We start from the raw sequence: 23,250 nt of genomic DNA on the forward strand, positions 1-23,250 counted from the left end.
ATTCTGTAGTTTGGCAATTCTAATTTGGCCGGTGAGTGTGAGTATAATTGTGTAGCAAGTGAACCCTGCATAGGAATAGCGCTATACCCTAGACTGGTTTCTGCATTGTACTCAGTGCTGCCAGGACAGACTGCAGCCCACTGTAACCCTGAATTAAATGAGATGGTTTTGAGAATGTTATGCCATGTTTGTTGTAAGTTTTTAATTTACTACTAATTCTGTGAACATGTTAGAATATGAAAAGAAATAAGCATTTTGCAGCATTGTTGGGTGACTCAGTCCTTCTCTGTCTTTTCATCCCATCAGGCACAGAGTCTATCAGTGTGATCCTGATCTCCCTTGCTGTGACTGTCTGCGCTGCAGCCATGGTTGTAATGTGCGGGATCTGCCAGTGGTGCCAAAGGAAGCTGGTAGGTTTCACACTTTCTTATCTTCTATAAATGGTATAGACTTTCAGGAACAGAGTGAAACATCACTCCGAGTAAGTTCTATCTTATTTAGTACCTGTCCCAGTGGACAATCACACAAATCAGGGAAAGGACCTTTTCATTCAAAGCTTTTTTTATTTCTTTTTTTATACTTTATACACCATAATGTAATGGCATCCTGCTGTTCACTTTATACCGAGATACACTGTGTGTTAGACTGATGGATCTGAGGCACGACTAAGGTCAGGAATTTTAAGCAAAGATAGAAAAAAATCTTTCGGTGCAGAGATGAAGAGTTTTCTTTGTGTTTTTTTACACAGTTCTTACTATAATTCCTCATGTACCTGCTCCTGTACCTTGCTTTATTTTTCACCTCTCTATGCCCTCTGTGGTACAGACATTAGAGCCACCACGTCACATCAATAGAGTCCTGGTTTCATGTCCATCTGATTGATGTCTGTGTACAGTTTGGTGGTTCTCCCTGTGTCTGTTTTGGTTTTCCTCCAGAAATGGATTGGTGTGAACAAGTGTATGCTTATGGGAGCATACTCTGTATCCCATAAAGGGTACCCTGTTCTACCTATTAATTTGGCTTAAACCTTTGACACACCATCACATCCATTCTTTTACGGTCATCATAATAATTTAAACCAAAAAGTCCAAAAGCAAAACTGGTCACTTCTTCATGAAAACACAGTGCGACTCCATAGTGGGAGAATGATATTAAAGGACAAAAACTTTTATTATATATATATATATATATATATATATATATATATATATATATATATATATATATATATATAATATTCATAGCATTCGTAGTCTGAATCTCGATCTGATTGTATGGGTGGTTACCTACCAGGTAATGCATGTGGTTGTTCTGCCAGTCTGCAAACATCTGCCATGGGACCCTCTCAGTTGCGAGAAGCAAATCATAGAATGTTACATAGTTGGCGCAGTGTAAAGAGGTTGACGTCCGAGGTTCGATCCCTGAGAAGGGTGCAGTGGAGTGTGTAAGCCTGATGAGCCCAAATAAGGGCGAAACACGTGTCGTGTACTCTTTGCATTATTTGACAGTAAACTAAGTAATATATTGTGACAGTTTAAGGGTCCCCGTGACCCCTTGAACCCTCAGACCAGACGTCAGACACCAGATAAAAGTCCAAGAATTTACTTTATTATTATAAATAAGTGCACAAAGCACCACCACTCCACTATACTCAATAACAATCAATAATCAAATAAACAATCCTCCAATCTCCCAGACGCTTAGCCACCCTGCCTTCCAACTCAGCTCAACGCTCTGGTCTCTCACAGTCCTTTATGTAGTCTGTGACCCGGAAGCGTTTCTCTCTCTCTGTCCATGTGACCTTGAACACTTCCGGGTCAGATAAAAGCTCCTTTTCTTCAACCGGGAAGTGTGTCATTCGCTCTGTCGCTGTGACTAAGACGCACTTCCGGGTTATAGATGAAACAAAAGTCTCTGGGCCTTCCTGCAGCGTCCCTGGAGGTTCCCATGGTATTCAGCAGGGCTGTGATGAAAAACTCCACTGTCCATGATGCCTTGATGGAACTCGGGGCACCTCTATGTTGCAGGCAGGGCTCCACCTGGCGGCTTGGGGGTATTGGCCGGGATGAACGTCCGCCCATATTCCACAATTTATATATATATTTATATATATATAATTATATATATTTGCAATTTCTGAAAGCAGTGATTTCAGTTCTTCATTGCTCCAAATTGAATTAAGCAGGTTTAATAAATGGTTTAATGATCAGTTATACAATATATAACAATTTATATATTTGATTACTTTTTTCTCTTTTCCTCCTTACCTCATTCTTGTGCTAATATTAGGAAATAAACAACTAAAGAGAAAAGATTTAAAATTGTGAGAAAAACAGTGTCCGAAACAGTCTGCCAAGATTTACAAAATAGCTAGGTTAATCCCCTTAGTGTGAATCTTTTTTTTTGCAGTTTCAGTCTAAATTATCATGCTATAGAAGATGATGCAGAGTTCCTCTGATTCAGCAAGATTTTCTAAGATTACTACATTGAAATAAATAAGAACTACAGCGTATAAGATCTATCTAGGATAATTCCAAAAGAGAACATTAAAAATGAGTCTGTCACAGTGCCTAACTCCTCCCACAACTGGTCTCTTCATATGACAAGCCATTTCCCTTCACTTAGGTCCGGCGTCTCTTTGGTGGACTCAGCTCAGAGACAGAATGCGCTCATAATGAGCATGCTATCCACACATGGGAAATAACAACTATCTGTGAAGCGTTTCCTACAGGAAGCAGTTTTTTGTATTCCCAAAAGGTGCTTGCAAGAGACAGTGTGCTGAAAAAAGTTAATATATGATACTACGGCGCTTCTTGGCTTTTCAAAAACGTGCATTTGTAATCTCCAGCTTCTCCCAGTAGCTGCTTTGCGAAGCTGTGCCTCCTTCTCTTTGTGTTGTAATTGCACTCATTTCATTCTTTGCTAAACGACTCTGAAGGTTTAATTACAGTTCTCCTATGATATGGAAATTAGCACTCAGATGAAGGCATTCATTTATTACTGTGCCTTTTGACGTTTATAAATTTCCTCTATGCTGAATATTTGACAACATCCTTTTGGCTGAATACAAGCTGCAGAGTCAGCCACCTGCACAACTAAAAAAAGCACATTCTTAACTGTTAAGTCTCCCACTGAGACCATTTCACTTTGAGACTGTCATAGACTGAGCCCAAAGTGCTGCAAGGCAGCCAAACACAGGAGCTAGTCAGCATTTAGAGCGGCAGTCAAAGTGAGAACTCGAACACACTGTTCACTCACTGATGTTAACTAAATGGACGGTGTTCTGTGAGAAAGCTACAGCGAGACAGTAGACACTGAGTTCATAGTACACTAAGTGCACCTGACAACGGGCCAGTATTACCAAGCGTTGACAGAGCAGGATGTGTTATCACTCCTGGGAGTTTGTGTGCCTATGTTAGTTAAAGAATGAGTGTGATTAAGGCTCAGAGACAGGAGAAACCTGAGGCCAGGTAGGCAAGGCTGTAGAAATGAAAAGCTACCCCTCTCAGTGCCAATGTAGTGGCCATTCAGATTTGATTAATTGGCCTAGAGCATAATAGAGAACTGTCACCCTTTGTGCCAGTGCATTACAGAACTTGAATTGCTGATTTAATTCTTTAGGCTCACTGTTTTGCTGGCAGATGTGTTTCTGCAAACCTCCTTGTATGTGTTTGTTTCGCAGTGTTTTTGTAGCCTGGCATGTGTGCTGGTTTTGCTAATCAGCAGGTCAGTAGTTTGACACCTGCAGAACAATCTTGGATGGGTCAACACCCACTTAAGGATGGAGGTAGCTCTCTTCCAGTTGCCCACACTATGTATGGTGGAGGGCAGGGCAAGGGCAGATATACCTGCTAAAATGTCTGAGCCTAGATGTGTTGGGCACATGTACAGACAAGGGTGAGCACCTAATAAAATGAATTGACCTGCTTCAATCACCTTCTCACTCCCCTGGAACCGTTTCTGAAAAGTCCAATGGCAAATTCTGTTTGCTTCTTTCAGACAAGAGAGATTCCTTGTTCAGTATCCAGACCATGCACATACTCACATATACACCCATACAAATGTTTAATGTAAATAACAATAAGGCTTTGGAAGTACATAATCAGTGCTTTGCTTGTGTTTAGCAATGAGATTTCTTCGGTTCTGACTTGTCAACTTTCTTCACTGCTTACAGACTTGCTGTGAGGAATGTTTGCTGGGGTCTCCCACCCACTTCCCCCGGCCCTACCAGTAGAAACAGATAGCTAACCCAAAGCAAGGTGGCTTCTACGTAAAAGCCAGTGGTTTTTGTTTTTTTTTTCCCCATTCATTTCAATCCAACAGCCGTAGGAAGGTCATATTAATACCCAAGTATACTCTGCTTCTTTTGCTATTATAATGTTGAATTCCTTGAAAGCCCGTTTGTAATAGCACACTCCATTTTAAATCATTTTTCATATATCTGTTATTGAGTCTATAAGGCAATAAAGCAGAAGATTTAGTGTGAAGTATTTACTCAAAGATATTGAGGCATCCTAAAGGTTCAACATGCTTAGTTCATCAAGGACAACATTAATACATGTGTACCAAAAGTGTTGAACAGTTTCTAATGAAGTGAATTTAACTTTTTGAAATGTTTAACTAAAATGGGATATCCCTTTTATCATGGTAAGCAGATAGATAGATAGATAGATAGATACTTTATTAATCCCAATGGGAAAGTTATGATTCTTCAAACTGAGTAAGATTATAGTGATGTACTAGCAATGTAAAGTAGATATTTTTATTTGTCAGCAGTGCCTTTGTTTGAAAATTTGGACTCTTAAAGTAGTACAGTTAATTTTGATTATACGGCTGTTTCATAAATAAGCAAAAATTGTATTCCAAGAAGGTCATCGTGTAGAAAATTAGCAGACATTTACTACTGGACATTTTCAATAATTTTTCAGTGAGGTAATTGTTTGAAAATGTGTACAGTTTTAAACTGAGTTAAATCATGCCTTGTACAAATTGATGATGAATGTAATTTATTGGTAGCTACCAACAATTCAATGTCTCAAATTCTAATTGAAACGTCCCATTTCTAACACTGACCATAATCATCTAGAGTCAATCCCTTTTGAAAAAAAATATAGTAAAGTTCAGAGATACTACCTGTATACCAGACAATATAGTATAGTTTTCATAGAAAATGTTAAAGAAAGGGTAGGAGAGTTGGCCAGATTTCCTTTTGTAAAGTCTCCGATTTGTGGGTAGCAAAAGAAACGTGTTGATGAAAAGTTGTATTCAAAGTACTTCTGTTCAAAGTATAAAACATTTGGATAGTATAAACAACTGTAGTGAGTCCAATACCAATCAGATTCCTTAAATTAAAAGTTGGTAGTTTTGAGGTGGTGTGAATATGTGATTGTTTTGTACAGTTTCAATTCAAAGTAATATTTCAGCCAGGATGCAAGTTTGCTCGTTTGGATTGAAGACCCACACAGCAACCCCCCCATTCATTGGTCAAGAATCCTGTCTTCAATTCAAAAGTGCAAGCATGTGTGAATGGCCTTCCTGTTTGTGGATTACTTTTTTTACAGAGTCATTTTGGAATACTTTAGCAAATAATGCAGGAGTTATGTACTTTGTGAAGATACAACTGGGTGACTTGTCTTGCAGATTCTGCAATACAGGTAATGAGAGATTTTTGATGGATGTCTTTAATATTGTTTGTCCACAGCTGGTCACCATAGCCCCCCGTTCTGTCAGAAACATTGTTATCTCCATTCTCCACAAAAACATTAGATTTTTTTTTTTCAGCCATCACTACCAACTAAATGGGTTCAGTAATATAAAAAAAAATCATTTTTGGATAGAGAATTCCTTTAAGTGGTCATAAGGCATAGAGTGAAGAATTAAGTCAGATTTCTCTTTCCATTAATTGTCTCAGAAGCTGCCGCACAACTCCAGACAAGTAGATTTGATATATTACATTGTCTGGGCAGAGTTTGAATGTTTTCCACATGTCTGTGAGTGGGGTTGCACCATGTATAGAAAAATTCTTAAATTTGGCAATCCCTACTTATTAAAAAGTATTATAAGCACATGAGAAAAGTAGACACTATATTTTACTATGTATTAATGTGTAAGAGTTAGGATTAAAAAGGCATATTCCTACATATTTTTTATTATTCTGTATGAGCTAAAAACCAACAATAGTTTATTAAGCCAAATGTCAGACATGCAGGAGAGCCAAAAGGACTGTGGGAATATGAACTTTTTGGTTGTAAATTATGGTAGCAAGTGTGGAGATAGTAGGGGAAGAGAACAGTCCTTATCCATATTACTAAGCGAGAATGGTAAACTGGATATGGACGCAGGGACCTGCCCGTGGACGCAAAAGACATAGTGCGCAAGTGCCACACAAAGCCCCCCCACCAGAGTGAAACGGGAGAGACTACGCATGTGCGCAGGTGCCACCCAAAGCCCACCCCCCCCTACACCACCAGAGCAAAACGGGAAAGACTATGACCCGTCAGAGTAGGAAACAAAGTAAAACGTCATAAAGAGGTTAAAGAACAGGGACAAACACATGGAGAGCAGGTTACAGAAGAAAGCCCCCCTACCCAGAGTAAAACGAGAAAGACTACGAACCGTCTGACATGCCGCAAGCAGGATAAAGCGAGGTCAGAAATAAAACACAGAGTAGGAAACAAACTAAAACTTTATAAAGGGATTAAAGAACGGGGACGAACACATGGAGAGCGGGTTACAGATGATGAAAACTGGAATGCAGCAGCTTCAAAAAAACCTAGGCACGAAACACATGCACACCGAGATACAGAATATAAAGGCAGAAACAACGACAGTTAAACATCCACACCACACAGCGGAGGTACACAGCATGGTAAAAACCGACATAATACGGAAAGCTCAGGCATCGCCGCCATATTGTGAGTGGCACTAATGCGTGGTGAAAGCACACGACACAGAGCCCGCGTGGACAGATCTAATGAACGTGGACACTTACAACGTGCGTCTCAAACTGCGTAGGCAAAGCAGGCACGGATTCAACACGACACAGCTCCAGTGACCGAGATACAAACACGCGCCTGCCTGGATATAATTAATGAACGCAGGCGCCTACAACGTGCGTCTGAAATGCCGCAGACCAGGCAGGCACTGCTCCAAAAAGAAAGAGCTCGACTAAACGAGATACGAAGTGAAACGGGAAACACTACAGAGTCTGCAGTGCTCCACAATGCACCGCATAATAGTTCGGAAAGAGCTTCGTAGTAACAGTGGGTAGACCCAGAGTGACACGGGCGAATGCTCCGTATTAAAACAAATGAAAATTATTACTCGAAAAAGGGAAATTATATTCACCATGGACCAGGTGTCATTGAAACAAAAGCAGAATAAACCAAGATCAGAAATGAAAGACAGAGTACAAAGCAAAGTAAAACGTCATAAACAGGTTAAACGAGGGGGCCAAACACATGGACAGCAGGTTACAGATAATGAAGACCGGAATTCAAAAGCTTCAAAAACAAAAGCTCGACTGACCGAGATACAAACTGAAACGGGAAACACTACGGGGTCCGCAGTAGTCCACAATGCACCGCATAATAGTACGGACGGAGCTCCGTATTAACAGTGGGGGGCCCCAGAGTGACACGGGCGAACGCTCCGTATTAAACGTGCATCATCCTCACACGTGGCTGCCCAGCGGGCACGGGTTCAAAACGCCGGGGGTAGGCGAGCGAAGCGAGCAGGGGGCGGAGCCCCCTTGTCAAACAGATAAGATGGACATTTCTGGGTTTGACACCCTCTCAACTAAGAATTATTGGTGGAATTAATTAGAGGCAGGACTGAAGCAGTGGAATGCTAGAAGTCAGATGAAGAACAATAATGGCTTAAATTATAAGAATTGTAGTAAAAGTAAAAGGTACCAATGGCTGGTCGCTCATTGTTCCATCTGATTTGAGTCTGTATGAGCGCCATACAATAAAGTCTGATTCTGCTGCCTGTCCTGAGACTCTGAGCTTTCTTTGGGATTGAGAGTGCCCCTGCCATGTCTGCCTGCTTCAACACCAGCATATCTCTAAACCAGTCTAGTCTGAGTGATCATGAGTGTGTGCATGACTATGCCCTAGAACAATTTGCATTTCATCCATGGTTAGTTTCAGATTCTGCTAAAAGAGATTCCAGCCTTATGAAATCCAGAGAAAAAGTGGAACAAATTAGTGGATGATATATACAGTATGTATATACTAGCCATGCTACCTGTCAAAGATATGCAATAGAATAAATAAAAAAATATTTGCTATCTCTTGCGCTATGTGTACCTTCAGCACCGTTCCTCTGTATTTGTGTACATGAACACCTATTCACTGGTGCTCCCTCTCTCCAGCGTGCCCCAGTAAAGCCTGCTTCTCAAACTCTTGTCATTATTTTTGAAGCACTGTTCTTGCTGTCTGTCCAGTTTTATACTTACTGTCTTTGAAGTCGACTCTGTCAGTGTGAGCCATTAATTCTCCTTGTGCGTCTCATACTTGCTCTGTTTTTGGTGTCACGTTACCGGAGCCAAACTGACCAATCACATTGCTCAGGAGGACTGCCCATACAGACCTTACTGTTTTATTATATAGTAGATGTGTGTGTGGATGCACCAGGAATTAAGCTATTAAGACTCAAAGAATAATAAATTTAAACTTTAACGGGCAAATTCCATATTTCCAGTGAGGCACATCACAGCACCCCCATTTGTTTCCTCCAATTTCATAGTCATCTAGCTATTTTTCTTATTTTAATATAAAATTACTATTTTCCTCAACGCTGCCTGTGCCTGGAAGCATTGATTTGAATGATGAGAATAAACAGGTTCTGAAAATGGATTGAAGAGTGGATGAATGAATGGATGGATTAACAAATATCTGTCAGATTGCTCCACTAAGATAAATTTTCACACTCCATGAGACCCCATTTTGCCAGTGTACTGTTTAATGGGGATTACATTAGAGAAGGTACATTTTGTCTCTGTCCAGAACTAAGTGATATTGCTGAAGAGCTGTTACTGAGGTAGTGTCTCACCTTTTCACATTAGAGCCTTGTATGTTGGTGCCTAGATTTCACATTCTGTATTGAAATTGTTTGTGGGAAACACAGAACAACTCCCATTCATGTTACCAAGCAGTCACTTGATGTGAGGAAGTTCATGGTTCACATAGAGCCTCTGCAGAAGCCCCTGTTCAGGTTCTTAAAGTGTCTAATATTTGCCTTAAACCCTCCATTCTAGATCTTCTAATGTACCATGTGTGCAGACTTAATTTGCATTATGACCTTTTGCCTGCTTATTGGATTACTTTTTTGTCTATTGTATTTTTACATTACATTTTTTGTGCATTACCTACTGTCTGTTTTTGACTGTTCTCTTGGATTATTTTCTTTGAATTATATAGTTTGTTTTATAACATCTTGACATGTCTCTTAAATTTTTGATCTGCTTTCTCACAATGATAAGTACTTCCTAATGAGCTTGACAGGGTGCCACTTCTCTCGAAGTTCTCACTGTGTGGCTCATCCTCTTGGACACCACAGCTGGGACAAAGTCCTGATAGGGTGGCAGCCCCTTAAGGCACATCCAAGTGTTGTGTGTCTCACAAAAACTTGAACCAGGATTAGCCTGTTTCTGCCTGGAAAATGAAGCCAGTGATAAAATAACGTTAATAAAAACCGGATAAATTATGACCAAAAGTGAAAGATTATCTATATTGAAAATCTATAGGCTCTACATGGCTTAAATAAATAAGCCTGTTTAGAGACAAACTAGAAACTGCTAGAAATTATGCAATTAGATCACTAGGTATCATGATTTCTTCATGTTCAGGATTTTTTTCAGGTGCCCTAGCAAGATGCGAGTAGAAATTTTGCTGAATAAATTTGTTTCATGAAATATTGTAGTTTTATTTAGGATTCTATTATCTACTACCAGTTTTTTACTTTCTTGTATATGAAGTATAGGGAAAGTATTGTAATATCCAAAGATTCAATGTCGCAATTTTGATGAATCTCAACGTTTTAGACCTTCCTGACTTTCTCGTATACGAAGTACAGGAAAGTATTGGAATCCTCCAAACGTTCCATTTTGATGAATCTCAGCGATGGCTAAAGATTTTTGCAATGTTATCTTTCACAAAGATTTTTGGGTTTATGTTTAGTATTAATGCTTATTTTGATGACTATTTTGTTTTAGACTTTTTTTTTTTACTGCTTCTGTCTTTCCCTTGTCATTTTCTGACAGTACTCCTGCATGCAATTCATATAGCAGAAAAGATCACTGGGACCTCTCTACCCTCCATTAAAGACATCTTTATCTTTAAGCATTACATCCACAAAGTCTACAGTGTTGTGGGGGTCTGCTCCTACCCTTCCCATGGTCTCTTTGTCCCATTTCTATGTGGTAGCATCCAAACCACTTCTGCCAGGTTCTGTACCAGCTTCGACTTCTTGACTGTCCGGACTCTGAACTCTGTGCTGCCTCCTGCCCTCACATCTGCTTCTAGTAGTTTATTTATATACAGTATATCTGTTACTACTGTTGTTTTTATTTGTTTTTTTTTTTACTATTTATTTATTTGTTTATTCATTACTGTCTATTTCAATCCATTACGACTGAATCTGTTCATTACCTATTATGTATTTATTTATCTATCACTTATTTATAGTTTAGTTCTTTACATGTCTTACACTTGTCCTGTGAACGTTTATTTCGTACCACTGTCTGCTGCAATACTGTGTATGGATGGTCTGACAATAAAGCTACTTACTTTGACTTGAATTTCCCATCTCCCTTTTTTAATAATTCAGGTCATCATAATACCCTAATTACAGCCTGACTCACTTATCTTCTTCCCAGCACATTTTTCTTGGATTTTTTTGTTTTCTTTGCCAAGATAATGATGTCTGTTTAATGAGTATTTCTATAACACCTTTAACAGCAAAGAACATGCCATAACACTTGACATTAATTGAAAAAGTCAGTTGCCTGGACATTCAGTGACTTGATGAGAAAAGGTGCCACTAGGCATTCTATGTGATTACTAGTAATCATGATGCACAAGCCTCATGGTGTATGTGGTGTAGTGCTCTGTTTCTTTACAAACTGCGTTATACCCCCAAAATACTGTTCATAATCAGTGCATTAAAAAAGAACACACTCTATATTTAAAACACATACATCCCTGTTTTAACTTTTATCCACCTTGACAGAAAAGTAAACAAAACTCTCTGCTTAAGCATTCTCTTTTTTCGCTTAAAAATCAATTAATAATTTAATTCTTATCTATAACTAACTGATAGTGAGGGTGAGCAGATTGAATATTGGAGTAAAAGGAATGGTTTTGCTTCAGGTTTGAACATTGGGATGATTAATTCTATCTGTAATTTTTTTAGTCAGAACAGAAAAAATGTTTGTTTCTTTGTCTTAATATTATTTTAACCCTAATATGCATGAAAGTATGACAGCCCCCTTTGACTCGAACAAAAATAAAAAAGAAGCACAAAAAGCTAATTTTTTTCAAGACCTTGGGTCACACCAATAGAAGCGTTGTGAGAACAATTGAAGAATGAGTCTCCACCACAAGCAGCTTGTTCTCAAAAGTTGTAGCATTTGAGTAGGCAGAGGGTTAGAGCCCATCTGACACCATTAACTGAACAGGCGTCTGCAGATCGGAGGCAGGCACTTGCATAACAAATGTGGTTTTAACTTCCCAGTCTAATCCACAGTTTTCAATAGAGTAATTGTTTTATGCTACATTGATGAAAAAAAAAGATACAGTATGTGGGTGTTTTTAAAGACTTCAAGCAATATATTACTGTCAGTTCCATGTATTATTTGTATATTTTATTTAGGTTAGCATACTTTCAAAAGGAAACCAGAAACTGAAAATTCAAATGCATCACCTTTTAGGCAGGTGGTTGCAAGGTCAAGTTCCTGCACTATTCAGTGTTAAATCTTTGATAATGTAAACTACCTCAGGTAAGCAGTGAGAATTGTTAACATTCCTTTGAGACCATTGTTGCTAGATCTCTTATTATACATCAACTGAAAATGACTATCAGACTGCAAAATAAAAAAAAACTGAATTATGTTTATAGCCTCAAAGATAGCATCCATCACTCTTTAAATTAGTGATAACTCGAATTACTGAATTATTCAAAATGGGAAAAACAGAATACTATATATATTACAAACTCTGAAGGAATCATTTTCTACACATTATGGAATAATTGTTAAACTTTCTGTACACTATAACTTTCTATATATTCTATAAACTTTCTTATTGGTGTAAGTTAAGATTTGAAATGTTTCCTAATACGTTATTGTTATTATCAAGTCTTTGTGAAAAGTATGTATGTGGCATATTCATCTGAAAAATGCTTTCAAGATCAACCAAGCTAAGTGAAATTTACATAATATGGTGGCATGGTGGCACAGTGGTAGTGCTGCTGCCTCGCAGTTTGGAGACGCACTAGGGACAATTTAGGATCACCAGTGCACCTAACCTGCATGTCTTTGGACTGTGGGAGGAAACCGGAGCACCCGAAGGAAACCACACAGACATGGGGAGAACATGCAAACTCCACGCAGGGAGGACCCGGGAAGCAAACCCAGGTCTCCTTAATGCAAGGTAGCAGTGCTACCCACTGTGCCACCGTGCCGCCCGAAAGCCTGATCCATCACAGGGATTACACTAGACACACTGGAAGCTATTGTGGAAAAAAGAATGGTGGCAAAACCGGATGTCATCATAAACAAATCCCCTCCACCCCTTCCAGGATGCACTTTCTTAGAGCACTTCCTCCCTCTATGGTGTTTTAAGAAGCACCTCTGGGGATCTTTCTGCCAACTGCTATCACTCTTTAATTTGTTATTTCTTCCCAAATATACTTTGTTTGTTTGTGTATTGATTGATTCTATTATTTGTCCTGTGTATCTGTATCTTTGCTTTGTATGTTTCTTCTTCTGTATGCATCTAAAATTTCCTCTGGGATTAATAAAGTTTATCTAATCTAATCTAAAATCTAACAAAATACTAAAATAGCCATTTCTGAATTATTGGTACTGCTGTTTCAATATTAACAAACAGTACTGGATCCTATGTCTGAGGTGTTCATTTATCTCTTCCTTTCTGGAATACCCTGTAGAACGTTTTCGTGGGCTAAGAACTTTTTCTGCTTCAACAAGCGGCTTTTTTGTTGCTTAGCAATCTGTCACTGTGGACTTATGCATCAGCTGCGCTTTAAAAATTGTCTAAGCTTTTTTAAGCACACTTCAGCTTATTTCTTCTCTTATACTTAATGTCCTGTACTGTCTTGCAAATGTTATGTTAACAGGTTGACCTATCCTGTGGGTGGTCACACCCTTGTATGGATGTTCCTACTGTGTTCTCAGACTTGCTTGTACCTAACATAGTCCCCTTTTCTAATGTTGCTTTTCCACTAACATAAGGAAACATCATGAGCCAGAACCAGGCTGACAGTGTACAGTATATCAAATATTTACACATGCCTTTACAGATATACAGGTTGAACTCTAAGCAAAACATTTTTGCTTATATTAAGATCTTTTAACCAACAATTCTTAAATAAAAAAGGGAAATTTTGGGGGGAAATTTATTAAAAATTAAAAAGGTTCTCATACCTTGGTTATAAAAAAGTGTACATATTTTAAATAATTGTGCACAGTATGTGGCTTCATTTAAAGCAGTCCCAGGTTTTCATGGCTTATCCCTATTAAATAATCGGGAGTGGTCTCCCCTAGACTTTCTCGTATACGCAGATATGGGGATGGATATTTGAGTTGTAAATCACAAGACAATGATAATATTTTTATATTATATACATTAAAGAACCATCAACAACAAATCAAATCAAATTAATAATATATTGAACAATTATTATAAAAGTAAAGTTGAATAAATCAGACTCTGCAGCTGCATGAATAAAAGGTAAAGTACCACTGCCAGTTAATGGAAATAGCCAAAAAGTTGATCTATGTTTTGTATCTAATACTTGTATGCAAAATTTGGTTGACCTAAGTGAAAGTGTACTCAAGTTATCGTGTTGACATACACACACACACACACACAGACAGACACAGAGACATAATTCCAAAAATAGTATTTTTGAACTCAGGGAGGTGTAAAACGTTGAGATTCATTAAAATCTTAAAATTGAATTTTTGGAGGATTCCAATACTTTCCCTATACTTTGTATGTGAGAAAGTCAGGGAGGTCTAAAACATCGAGATTCATCAAAATTGTGACATCAAATCTTTGGATGATTGCAATACTTTCCCTATACTTTGTATACGAGAAAGTGAAAAGAATCAAACAAACCACTAAATTTCACAGAGGATTCCTATAATCTTTGAGACAGGAAAGGAAGTGGAATTTAAAGCAGTACATGCTATGTCTGAATGGAGATGGAAAAGTGGCATACATGGGAAGTCTGTCTGTTTTACACAATACCCAGCTATCTTTAATCATTCAACATGTGCTACTAATATTTCCTGGCAAGAAATATTAATAACAGAATATTAACTGATAATAAACATTGGTTAATCTACACCGCAAAAACATTACTTTCAATGTCTTTTTTCTTCCCTCTCTTTAATTCATATATCATTGAACTTTGGACTCACTAAATATTTCTAGTTTTGTGCTAAAGGTGAAAGATTTTTAGTAGAAGATGCCTAAATCTATGAACTGACAGAGAACACAAAACCCAGCCTGAAATTTTAGTCCCCATTACTGTCTGCATTTTTTCAAAAGAATCCTCTACTGTAGTGATTTGTTCATTTACAATTCTCTGAAAGTCACCTGTGCTAATACACATAAAAATCCTGGAGGAAACATTGATGAAGTGTGCGAGAGATCATTCACTTGGGAAAAGATTCCCCTTCCAAGTAGACAGTGACCTAAGACTTAGCCAAAGCCTCAACTAATATGCTTAAAAAATCTACAGTATTCTAGTGAGAACTCAAACCTTCGTGTACTCAAGAATAGAAAGCAGCTGAATATTTCTGTTCAAAACGGATTCTTTTTAAAATTGAGGGAGCTTGATGATGCAAAGCTTGCAAAGATGTTTCCAAGAAGACTAACTGTAAAGAGATGAGTGCTTAAATTTAAGTTATTGTTGCTGTTTTCTATTTATCATTAATTTGGAAAGGAATATCAAGTTTAGTTTATATTTGATTATTATACTGGTTTATTCTGTTCATCAATGTTATAAAAATTAGAATTCAATACATTTAAATTCTAAAGTGTAACACAGTAAAATGTGTGAAAGTATAGGCTTTAGGAAAATATTTCTTATGCTGTATGTGTCACATTTTTTAATTTTTTTTATTTAAAGCGACTTATATACAGTGCAATGTTACATGTACAAAATACAATTCTTATATACTTCAACAGTTGGAACACTGGCAGGTTAAGCTGCTTACGCGGGGTGACACTTTGTGTCATTTGTGGGGATTGAACCTTTGGCTTTGTGGTTTTAATTCTAATGCCTTAGCTAGCAGCACTGCTTGCTTCCCAGATGCTGGGTGATGATTCTAAAGTCTAGGGACCCCATTACTAAAGACTTTACCACCTGCAGTGATAAAATTTATCCTAGCAATTATAAAATAGCCAACGTTTTGTGATCACCGAGCACACTCTGGAGTATAAGCATTAATAAGTTCAGCAAGATACAGGAGAGCTAAACCATTTGCAGCTTTATAAGCCAAAAGAGGATTTTTAAGTCCTAAACCTAAATGAAAGCCAACAAAAAGATTTAAGAACTAAAACGATCTGATCACATTTCTCCTTATTATAATCCACACTGCTGCATCTTGGATTAACTTTAGGGGGTAACACTTGAACAAAGAGATTTGCCTGAAAGTGAAGTTTTACAATGTTCTGTCCAGGGTTGATTCCTTCCTTACTCCCAGTGTGGCCAGGATGTTATGTGGCCCATGCACCCTTGCTGAAGTGAGTTTTGATAATGGATGGATAAAGGAAGTTTTAAAATAACTAATTTTGTTGAACTGTATGTTCAACTGTAAGGGGCCCTATTTGTTTTTGTATGTGTGTACACTAGAGAAAGTGAAATATTAATTTAAAAATGAAAGGAAAAACCGAAATCAAATATTCATCAATTCAGTTTTCTTTTTCTGCATATTTTATTTCTCTCTTACTGTCCTTAATATCTTACAAGTCTTTCTTGCAAATTCTGTTGCTATAAGAATGCTGAAATGACATCCTAAGGCCATTTACAGTGCATTAGCCATTACTATTCTTTAACTGGTTTTTATCATTTCCAATTTTCCTTTAGCTCTCAGATAGTCCTAATCTCTAGGGTTAGTGCTGAAATTATGTAAGTATTGTAAAGATACCTTTCATAAGCTTATGCTATTGTTTCACTAGCTTTTAACTAAAAATGGAGTGAGACAATGCAGGGCTGGTAGGAAGCTATGGTTCCTCTGTCCAGTAGGCTGCATCTCACAGTTCCTAACTGGGACTGAAAGAACCAGTTACTCCACAAGAGCTGAGGGGCAAGCTGAAAGATGGGACTTTTAAAGCAGGTGGCTATGGATAGCAAATAGTTCCTGCCTCAAATAAATGGCAGTGTTTCCCTTTTAATAAAGAAGAAAGAAACAAGATGCCTTGGAAAACTGACCATTTATGAACTAATCTGGGCTCAGAGATGCAAGGAAACTAAAGAAAGAGCTCCTTCCAAATGGCTGTATAGCCATAAATGGCCACCCCTCATCTCAAAACTGATTCCACATTTTGACATGGAAGCAACTTCAGAATGCCCCTTACCAGGTGAAACAGCAAGCACAGACTGGTTATTTTGAAATTAAAAGATGAACAGAAAGTAAACAGAAAGTGCTAGTTTACAAGAAAATGAGTGAACTTGTTTCACCATTGAATAAGGACCAATAAAATGTTGAGGCAGTTTGCAAGATGGTACCCTCTTAAGGCTAACTCTGCTAATGGGTATACAGCACTTCATCAGTCTGCAAAGCTGTATGTTATACACCAGAGATAATTTTCTAAATGTCAAACATTATTTTGTTACCAATGCTTTATTTAACTCAACAGGTTACACCACATGTTTCTCTTGTGTAGGTTTCCCCTTCATGGTGTCCCTCTCCTGTTTTCGTTCTGTGTTGTAGGTGCCAATGCAAAGTGCTACACTATATTGCCAAAAGTATTGGGACACCCCTCCAAATCATTGAATTCAGGTGTTCCAATCACTTCCATGGCCACAGGTGTATAAAATCAAGCACCTAGGCATGCAGACTGCTTTTACAAACATTTGTGAAAGAATGGGTCGCTCTTGGGAGCTCAGTGAATTCAAGCGTGGTACTGTAATAGCATGCCATCAGTGCAATAAGTCCATTCGTGAAATTTTCTCGCTCCTAAATATTCCATGGTCAACTGTTAGTGGTATTATAACAAATTGAAAGCAATTGGGAACAACAGCAGCTCAGCCACAAAGTGGTAGGCCATGTAAAATCACAGAGTGGGGACAGCACATGCTGAGGCACACAGTGTGCAGAAGTTGCCAACTTTCTGCAGAGTCAATAGCTACAGGCCTCCAAAAGCTCAAGAACAGTGCGTAGAGAGCTTCATGGGATGGGGTTTCTCTGTCTGGAAATCTGATGGACGAGTCTGGGTTTGTGCAGTTGCCAGGAGAATGGTAATTGCCTGACTGAATTGTGCTAATTGTAAAGTTTGGTGGAGGGGGGATTATGGTGTGGGGTTGTTTTTCAGGGGTTGGGCTTGGCCCCTTAGTTCCAGTGAAAGAAACTCTTAATGCTTCAGCATGCAAAACCATTTTGGACAATGTCATGCTCCCAACTTTGTGGGAACTGTTTGGGGATGGCCCCTTCCTGTTATAACATGTCTGCACACCAGTGTACAAAGCAAGGCGAAGGCTAAAGAAAAGGCGTATGATAAGTTGTATGAGAGGTTGGACACTAAGGAGGGAGAAAAGGACCTGTACCAATTGGCTAGACAGAGGGACCAGGCTGGGAAAGATGTGCAGCAAGTTAGGGTAATAAAGGATAAAGATGGAAACATACTCACAAGTGAGGAGGGTGTCTTGAGAAGATGGAAAGAGTACTTTGAGAGGCTGATGAATGAAGAAAACGAGAGAGAGAAGAGGTTGGATGATGTGGAGATAGTGAATCAGGAAGTGCAACAGATTAGCAAGGAGGAAGTAAGGACAGCTATAAAGAGGAAAAGCCAGATTCAGATGACAGATGACATACCTATGGAAGCATAGAGGTGTTTAGGAGAGATGGCAGTGGAGTTTTTAACCAGATTGTTTAATGGAATCTTGGAAAGTGAGAGGATGCCTGAGGAGTGGAGAAGAAGTGTACTTGTGCCGATATTTAAGAATAAGGGGGATATGCAGGACTGTAGTAACTACAGGGAGATAAAATTGATGAGCCACTGCATGAAGTTACAGGAAAGAGTAGTGGAAGCTAGGTTAAGAAGTGAGGTGATGATTAGTCAGCAGCAGTATGGTTTCATGCCAAGAAGCACCACAGATATGATGTTTTCTCTGAGAGTGTTGATGGAGAAGTATAGAGAAGTATAGAGAAGGCCAGAAGTAGTTGCATTGCGTCTTTGTGGACCTGCAGAAAGCATATGACACGGTGCCTCGAGAGGAGTTGTGGTATTGTATGAGGAAGTCGGGAGTGGCAAGGAAGTATGTAAGAGTGGTACAGGATATGTATGAGGGAAGTGTGACCGTGGTGAGGTTTGTGGCAGGAGTGACGGATGCATTCAAGTTGGAGGTGGAATTACACCAGGGATCGGCTCTGAGCCCTTTCTTATTTGCAATGATGACGGACAGGTTGACAGACGAGATTAGACAGGAGTCCCCATGGACTATGATGTTTGCTGATGACATTGTGATCTGTAGTGATAGTAGGGAGCAGGTTGAGGAGACCCTGGAGTTGTGGAGATATGCTCTAGAGAGGAGATGAATGAAGGTCAGTAGGAACAAGACAGAATACATGTGTGTAAATGAGAGAAAGGTCAGTGGAATGGTGGGGATGCAAGGAGTAGAGTTGGAGAAGATGGATGAGTTTAAAGACTTGGGATCAACAGTACAGAATAATGGGGATTGTGGAAGAGAGGTGAAAAAGTGCATACAGGGTGGAATGGGTGGAGAAGAGTGTGAGGAGTGATTTGTGACAGACAGATATCAGCAAGAGTGAAAGGGAAGGTCTACAGGACGGTAGTGAGACCAGCTATGTTATATGGGTTGGAGACGGTGGCACTGACCAGAAAGCAGGAGACGGTGTTGGAGGTAGCAGAGTTAAAGATGCTAAGATTTGTATTGGGTGTGACGAGGATGGATAGGATTAGAAATGAGTACATTAGAGGGTCAGCTCAAGTTGGACAGTTGGGAGACCAAGCCAGAGAGGCGAGATTGTGTTGGTTTGGACATATGCAGAGGATAGATGCTGAATATATTGGGAGAAGGATGCTAAGGATAGAGCTGTCAGGGAAGAGGAAAAGAGGAAGGCCTAAGTGAAGGTTTATGGATGTGGTGAGAGAGGACATGCAGGTGATGGGTGTGACAGAGCAAGATGCAGAGGACAGAAAGATATGGAAGAAGATGATCCGCTATGGCAACCCCTAATGGGAGCAGCTGAAAGAAGAACAAGAAGACCTCGTTGTAACCTGAAATATATACAAAGTAAACATACAGGCGTTTACGGTGTACAACCAATGACAATATATAATGATTTACAAAGAGGGCCAGAGGGCCCACGCTGAAGTGTTGACTGTAGGAATCCCAAATCTCTGACCCTGCATTGAATGCAGCATGGGGTTATAAGGCTAAGCATCCTAGACATGGCACAAAGTGCCTTTTGGGAGGCAGCCCCTAAAATAGTGCAGAGCATTCTAGTAATACATTCGCAAAATCCAGAAGCTGCAAAATAACGATGTGATGTACTGCATGGAGTGGCAGCAGCTTTGAGAAGAATTGGCATCAGGAGATGTTGCTAAGTCATAAACGTCAAGCCAGGTGTCAGAACCAATAAGACTAATAGTTAAGCAAACAGTGCTCAGGATGTGTTTCAAAAAGTACAGTCAAGAAACAGTGTGGAAAAGTTTGGTAACCAAAAATAAACCGAACATATAACCAGAACCACAATCATAAATCGCAGTCAAAAAGGAGGGCAAATTCTGTATATTCATGCCATTTTCTGTCCTGTTTAATTTAGAGCAGGGTTGCAGGGAGGGCTGGAGCCTGTCCTAGCTAGACCAGGGGGCAAGGCAGGAACAAACCCTAGACAGAGTGTCAGTCCATCGCAGGGCGAACACACATTAGGGCCAATTTAGGACTCCAATACAGTGGGAGGAAACTGGAGCACCCAGAGGACACCTACAGAGACACGGGGAGAACATGCACACTCCACACAGGGAGGACCCTGGACACAAATCCAGCTCTCCTTACTGCAAGGCAGCAGTGCTACCACTGCATAATCATGCTGCCCAGCAAAAATATTCATAAAAAGGAATTCAAAAGCACAAAGGTCTTTTTGGTTAAATCCACCAGGCAACCAGGAAGTGCATGAGGCTACCAATAGAAATGTTACGTGTCACACACTTCCGGTTCTCCTTGCTTAGCAACAGCATAGCAGCCATTCACAAATACTTTTCAAAGAGGTAGTGCCCATAAGAAAATGGTGTCACGAGAGAGTGCTGCTTATTTTCAACAACAACTTACTTTCAGATAAAAGGTAAAACAATAAATAAAAATTGTATTGTATAAAAACCTGCACCTAGCACATGTAGTATTTAGTGGAAAATAAATACAGATTTTATTTTCACCCAAGCAAAACAACAACAACAACAAAAAAAAAATATATATATATATATTATGTAATGTAAAATTTGATATGTTGTTGGCATAGTCAGCACACAAAAGAATATTTTCAACTTGTGGCTTTGTGCAATAGTTAAAGCCTTTCATGCACTCTGTATTACAGCTTACATAACACCAGCCAGTATGGCAGCATTAACTGCAAAAACATAATAACCATGTAATTGCTTTTCTGTGGAAAATATACTTTACATTAATTTTCCTGATAATGAATTAACATGTATTAATAGTATGATTATTGCCCAATACTGTAGCTCTCAAAACAACTTTACATTGCAATGATTCATGCATGAACTAGCCAGTGAAGCGGACATGATTAAGTAGGGTTATTCCATACAACTGTTGTGACGGTAGCACTTTCTGCCTCCTTCAATTTATTATTCACGTCCTAGGACATTCTTGGCAGTGTAATCCAGACGTTGACTTGACTTTGCATCATATAATTCTGGATAGACCTGCTTAATCCAAATACTTTACCTTCAGCTGTTAAAAATGGCAGCATTATCTATAAGGATTATGACTTCTTCAGTAATAGCATAATAAAAACACATGACAGAATTTGGCAGAGTAATAAAAACATGTTGAGGAAATGCCTCACAGGACACAGAAAAAATAAAAAGCCTTAAGTGTCCAGGGTACAATATTCATTTCTTTGATTTAGCAAATCCACAGCGATAAAGGATGGTTTTTAAATTAACTTCAAAAGTAGACAGTATTGAAAAATCCCTAAAAGATTCATGAAGCTAACTCCAATCAGGGCAGAATATTTTATAACAGTCACTCAAGTTTAAATGGACTTGCAGCTGTTTATCAATAATCTTCCCAAACACTTCAAGCAGACTTAGATGTCAATGATAATGTGATGTAATAAAGGTTTTATAGCAGTAAGGATAAAGGATGTACGCTACATTTTAATGATATTTGTAAATGTGGTGTAAACTGTTCTGACACAGTTTTTTTAATGGCAGGAAAGAAATGGGAATCAAAAAAGTATTTGGTGTATTCATACTAGATAGAAATGTGAATGCGTTCAAACCCAGAAACAATGAAAATAAGTTCCTCCTCAGTGACCTCAGCAAAGTAACAAAAAATGAGAAATGAAAGCTATCAGGCTCAGTGAGTAATGGATCATAGATAAAATAGGTTGGAAGGAAAATTGAGGCTTTACTTTCTGTGTAATGTTTAAAATCTTTTCTTGTAAATAGTTAAGAAAATGTACAAGTCACCAAGGGGAGCCAGCAAAACTGATTATCTTGGCTTAGATAAATTAGTCAGTCAGTCAGTCATTGTCCAACCCACTATATCCTAACTACAGGGTCACGGGGGTCTGCAGGAGCCAATCCCAGCCAACACAGGGGACAAAGCAGGAACAAACCCCGGTCAGGGCGCCAGCCCACCACAGGTCACACGTACACACACACCAAGCACACAATAGGGACAATTTAGAATCGCCAATGCACCTAACCTACATGTCTTTGGACTGTGGGAGGAAACCGGAGCATCCAGAGGAAACCCACGCAGACACAGGGAGAATATGCAAACTCCACTCAGGGAGGACCTGGGAAGTGAACCCAGGTCTCCTTACTGTGAGGCAGCATCGCCGCCGTGCCACCCAAGATAAATTAGTGATGGTGGAAAATAGATGCTTAGGATTGTGTGTTACAAACATTATAAAGCCCCAGTTTGCCATTGTGGTGGTAGCTAAGTAGGGGAATTCACTGGCACCGTATGCCACATATTTTTCACATTACCCACCAGTCCCCTTTGATTTGCTTATCAGTTAAGATGCTCCATCTCTAATGGCAGTATTGGTCTGCTCTCACTGCTACAGCATGTTAATATCAGTTCCTCGTGGAATTTATTAATGATTGTGTCTAATCTAGTCATGCCTTTTGATTTAACACATGCTAGATTCTATCTTAATTGCCAGCATTGTGCACACACATTTGCATGTTTAGCTTTTAAGTGCACCTGCTCACCTTCACTGCCATTAATCTATGCCTTTTTGAATCCTATTCTGATACTGCACTGCTTTAATGGAGACAGCAGTAGCATTCTTGCTTGTTGAATAAAGTGCCCATATTTTTATGAAAAGCCATTTGTATACGTATGTAGAGAAAAGTGCAATCTTTGTTTTTTATTATCGCTGTTTTTTCATTGATGTAGTTTAATGTTGTTTTTTCACGCTGTGACCTAAGATAAAACTATCACTCATAATGCGAAGGACTTTTTTTTTTTTTTTACATTTTATATGTCTGTAATAACAATGATACTGGTCTAGTTGTTATAGCAGGGCTGCTATATTTAAGGTACAGTCATGTACAA

The 23,250-nt window shown here is 38.9% G+C and overlaps 1 protein-coding gene across 3 annotated transcripts in view; it reads left to right on the top strand.

Moving 5' to 3' along the window:
* The window catches only part of LOC114646258 (synaptotagmin-7-like), a 527,399-nt gene that overhangs the window by 312,894 nt on the left and 191,255 nt on the right, over positions 1-23,250 (top strand). For all 3 annotated transcript variants that reach the window (XM_051921809.1, XM_028794371.2, XM_051921824.1), the window contains exon 2: positions 307-410. In XM_051921809.1, the coding sequence (XP_051777769.1) occupies positions 307-410 (104 nt within the window). The remainder of the gene's footprint in view (positions 1-306; positions 411-23,250) is intronic.

Source organism: Erpetoichthys calabaricus, chromosome 2 (genome assembly GCF_900747795.2).
Source record: "Erpetoichthys calabaricus chromosome 2, fErpCal1.3, whole genome shotgun sequence".
NCBI classification, from domain to species: Eukaryota; Metazoa; Chordata; class Cladistia; order Polypteriformes; family Polypteridae; genus Erpetoichthys; species Erpetoichthys calabaricus.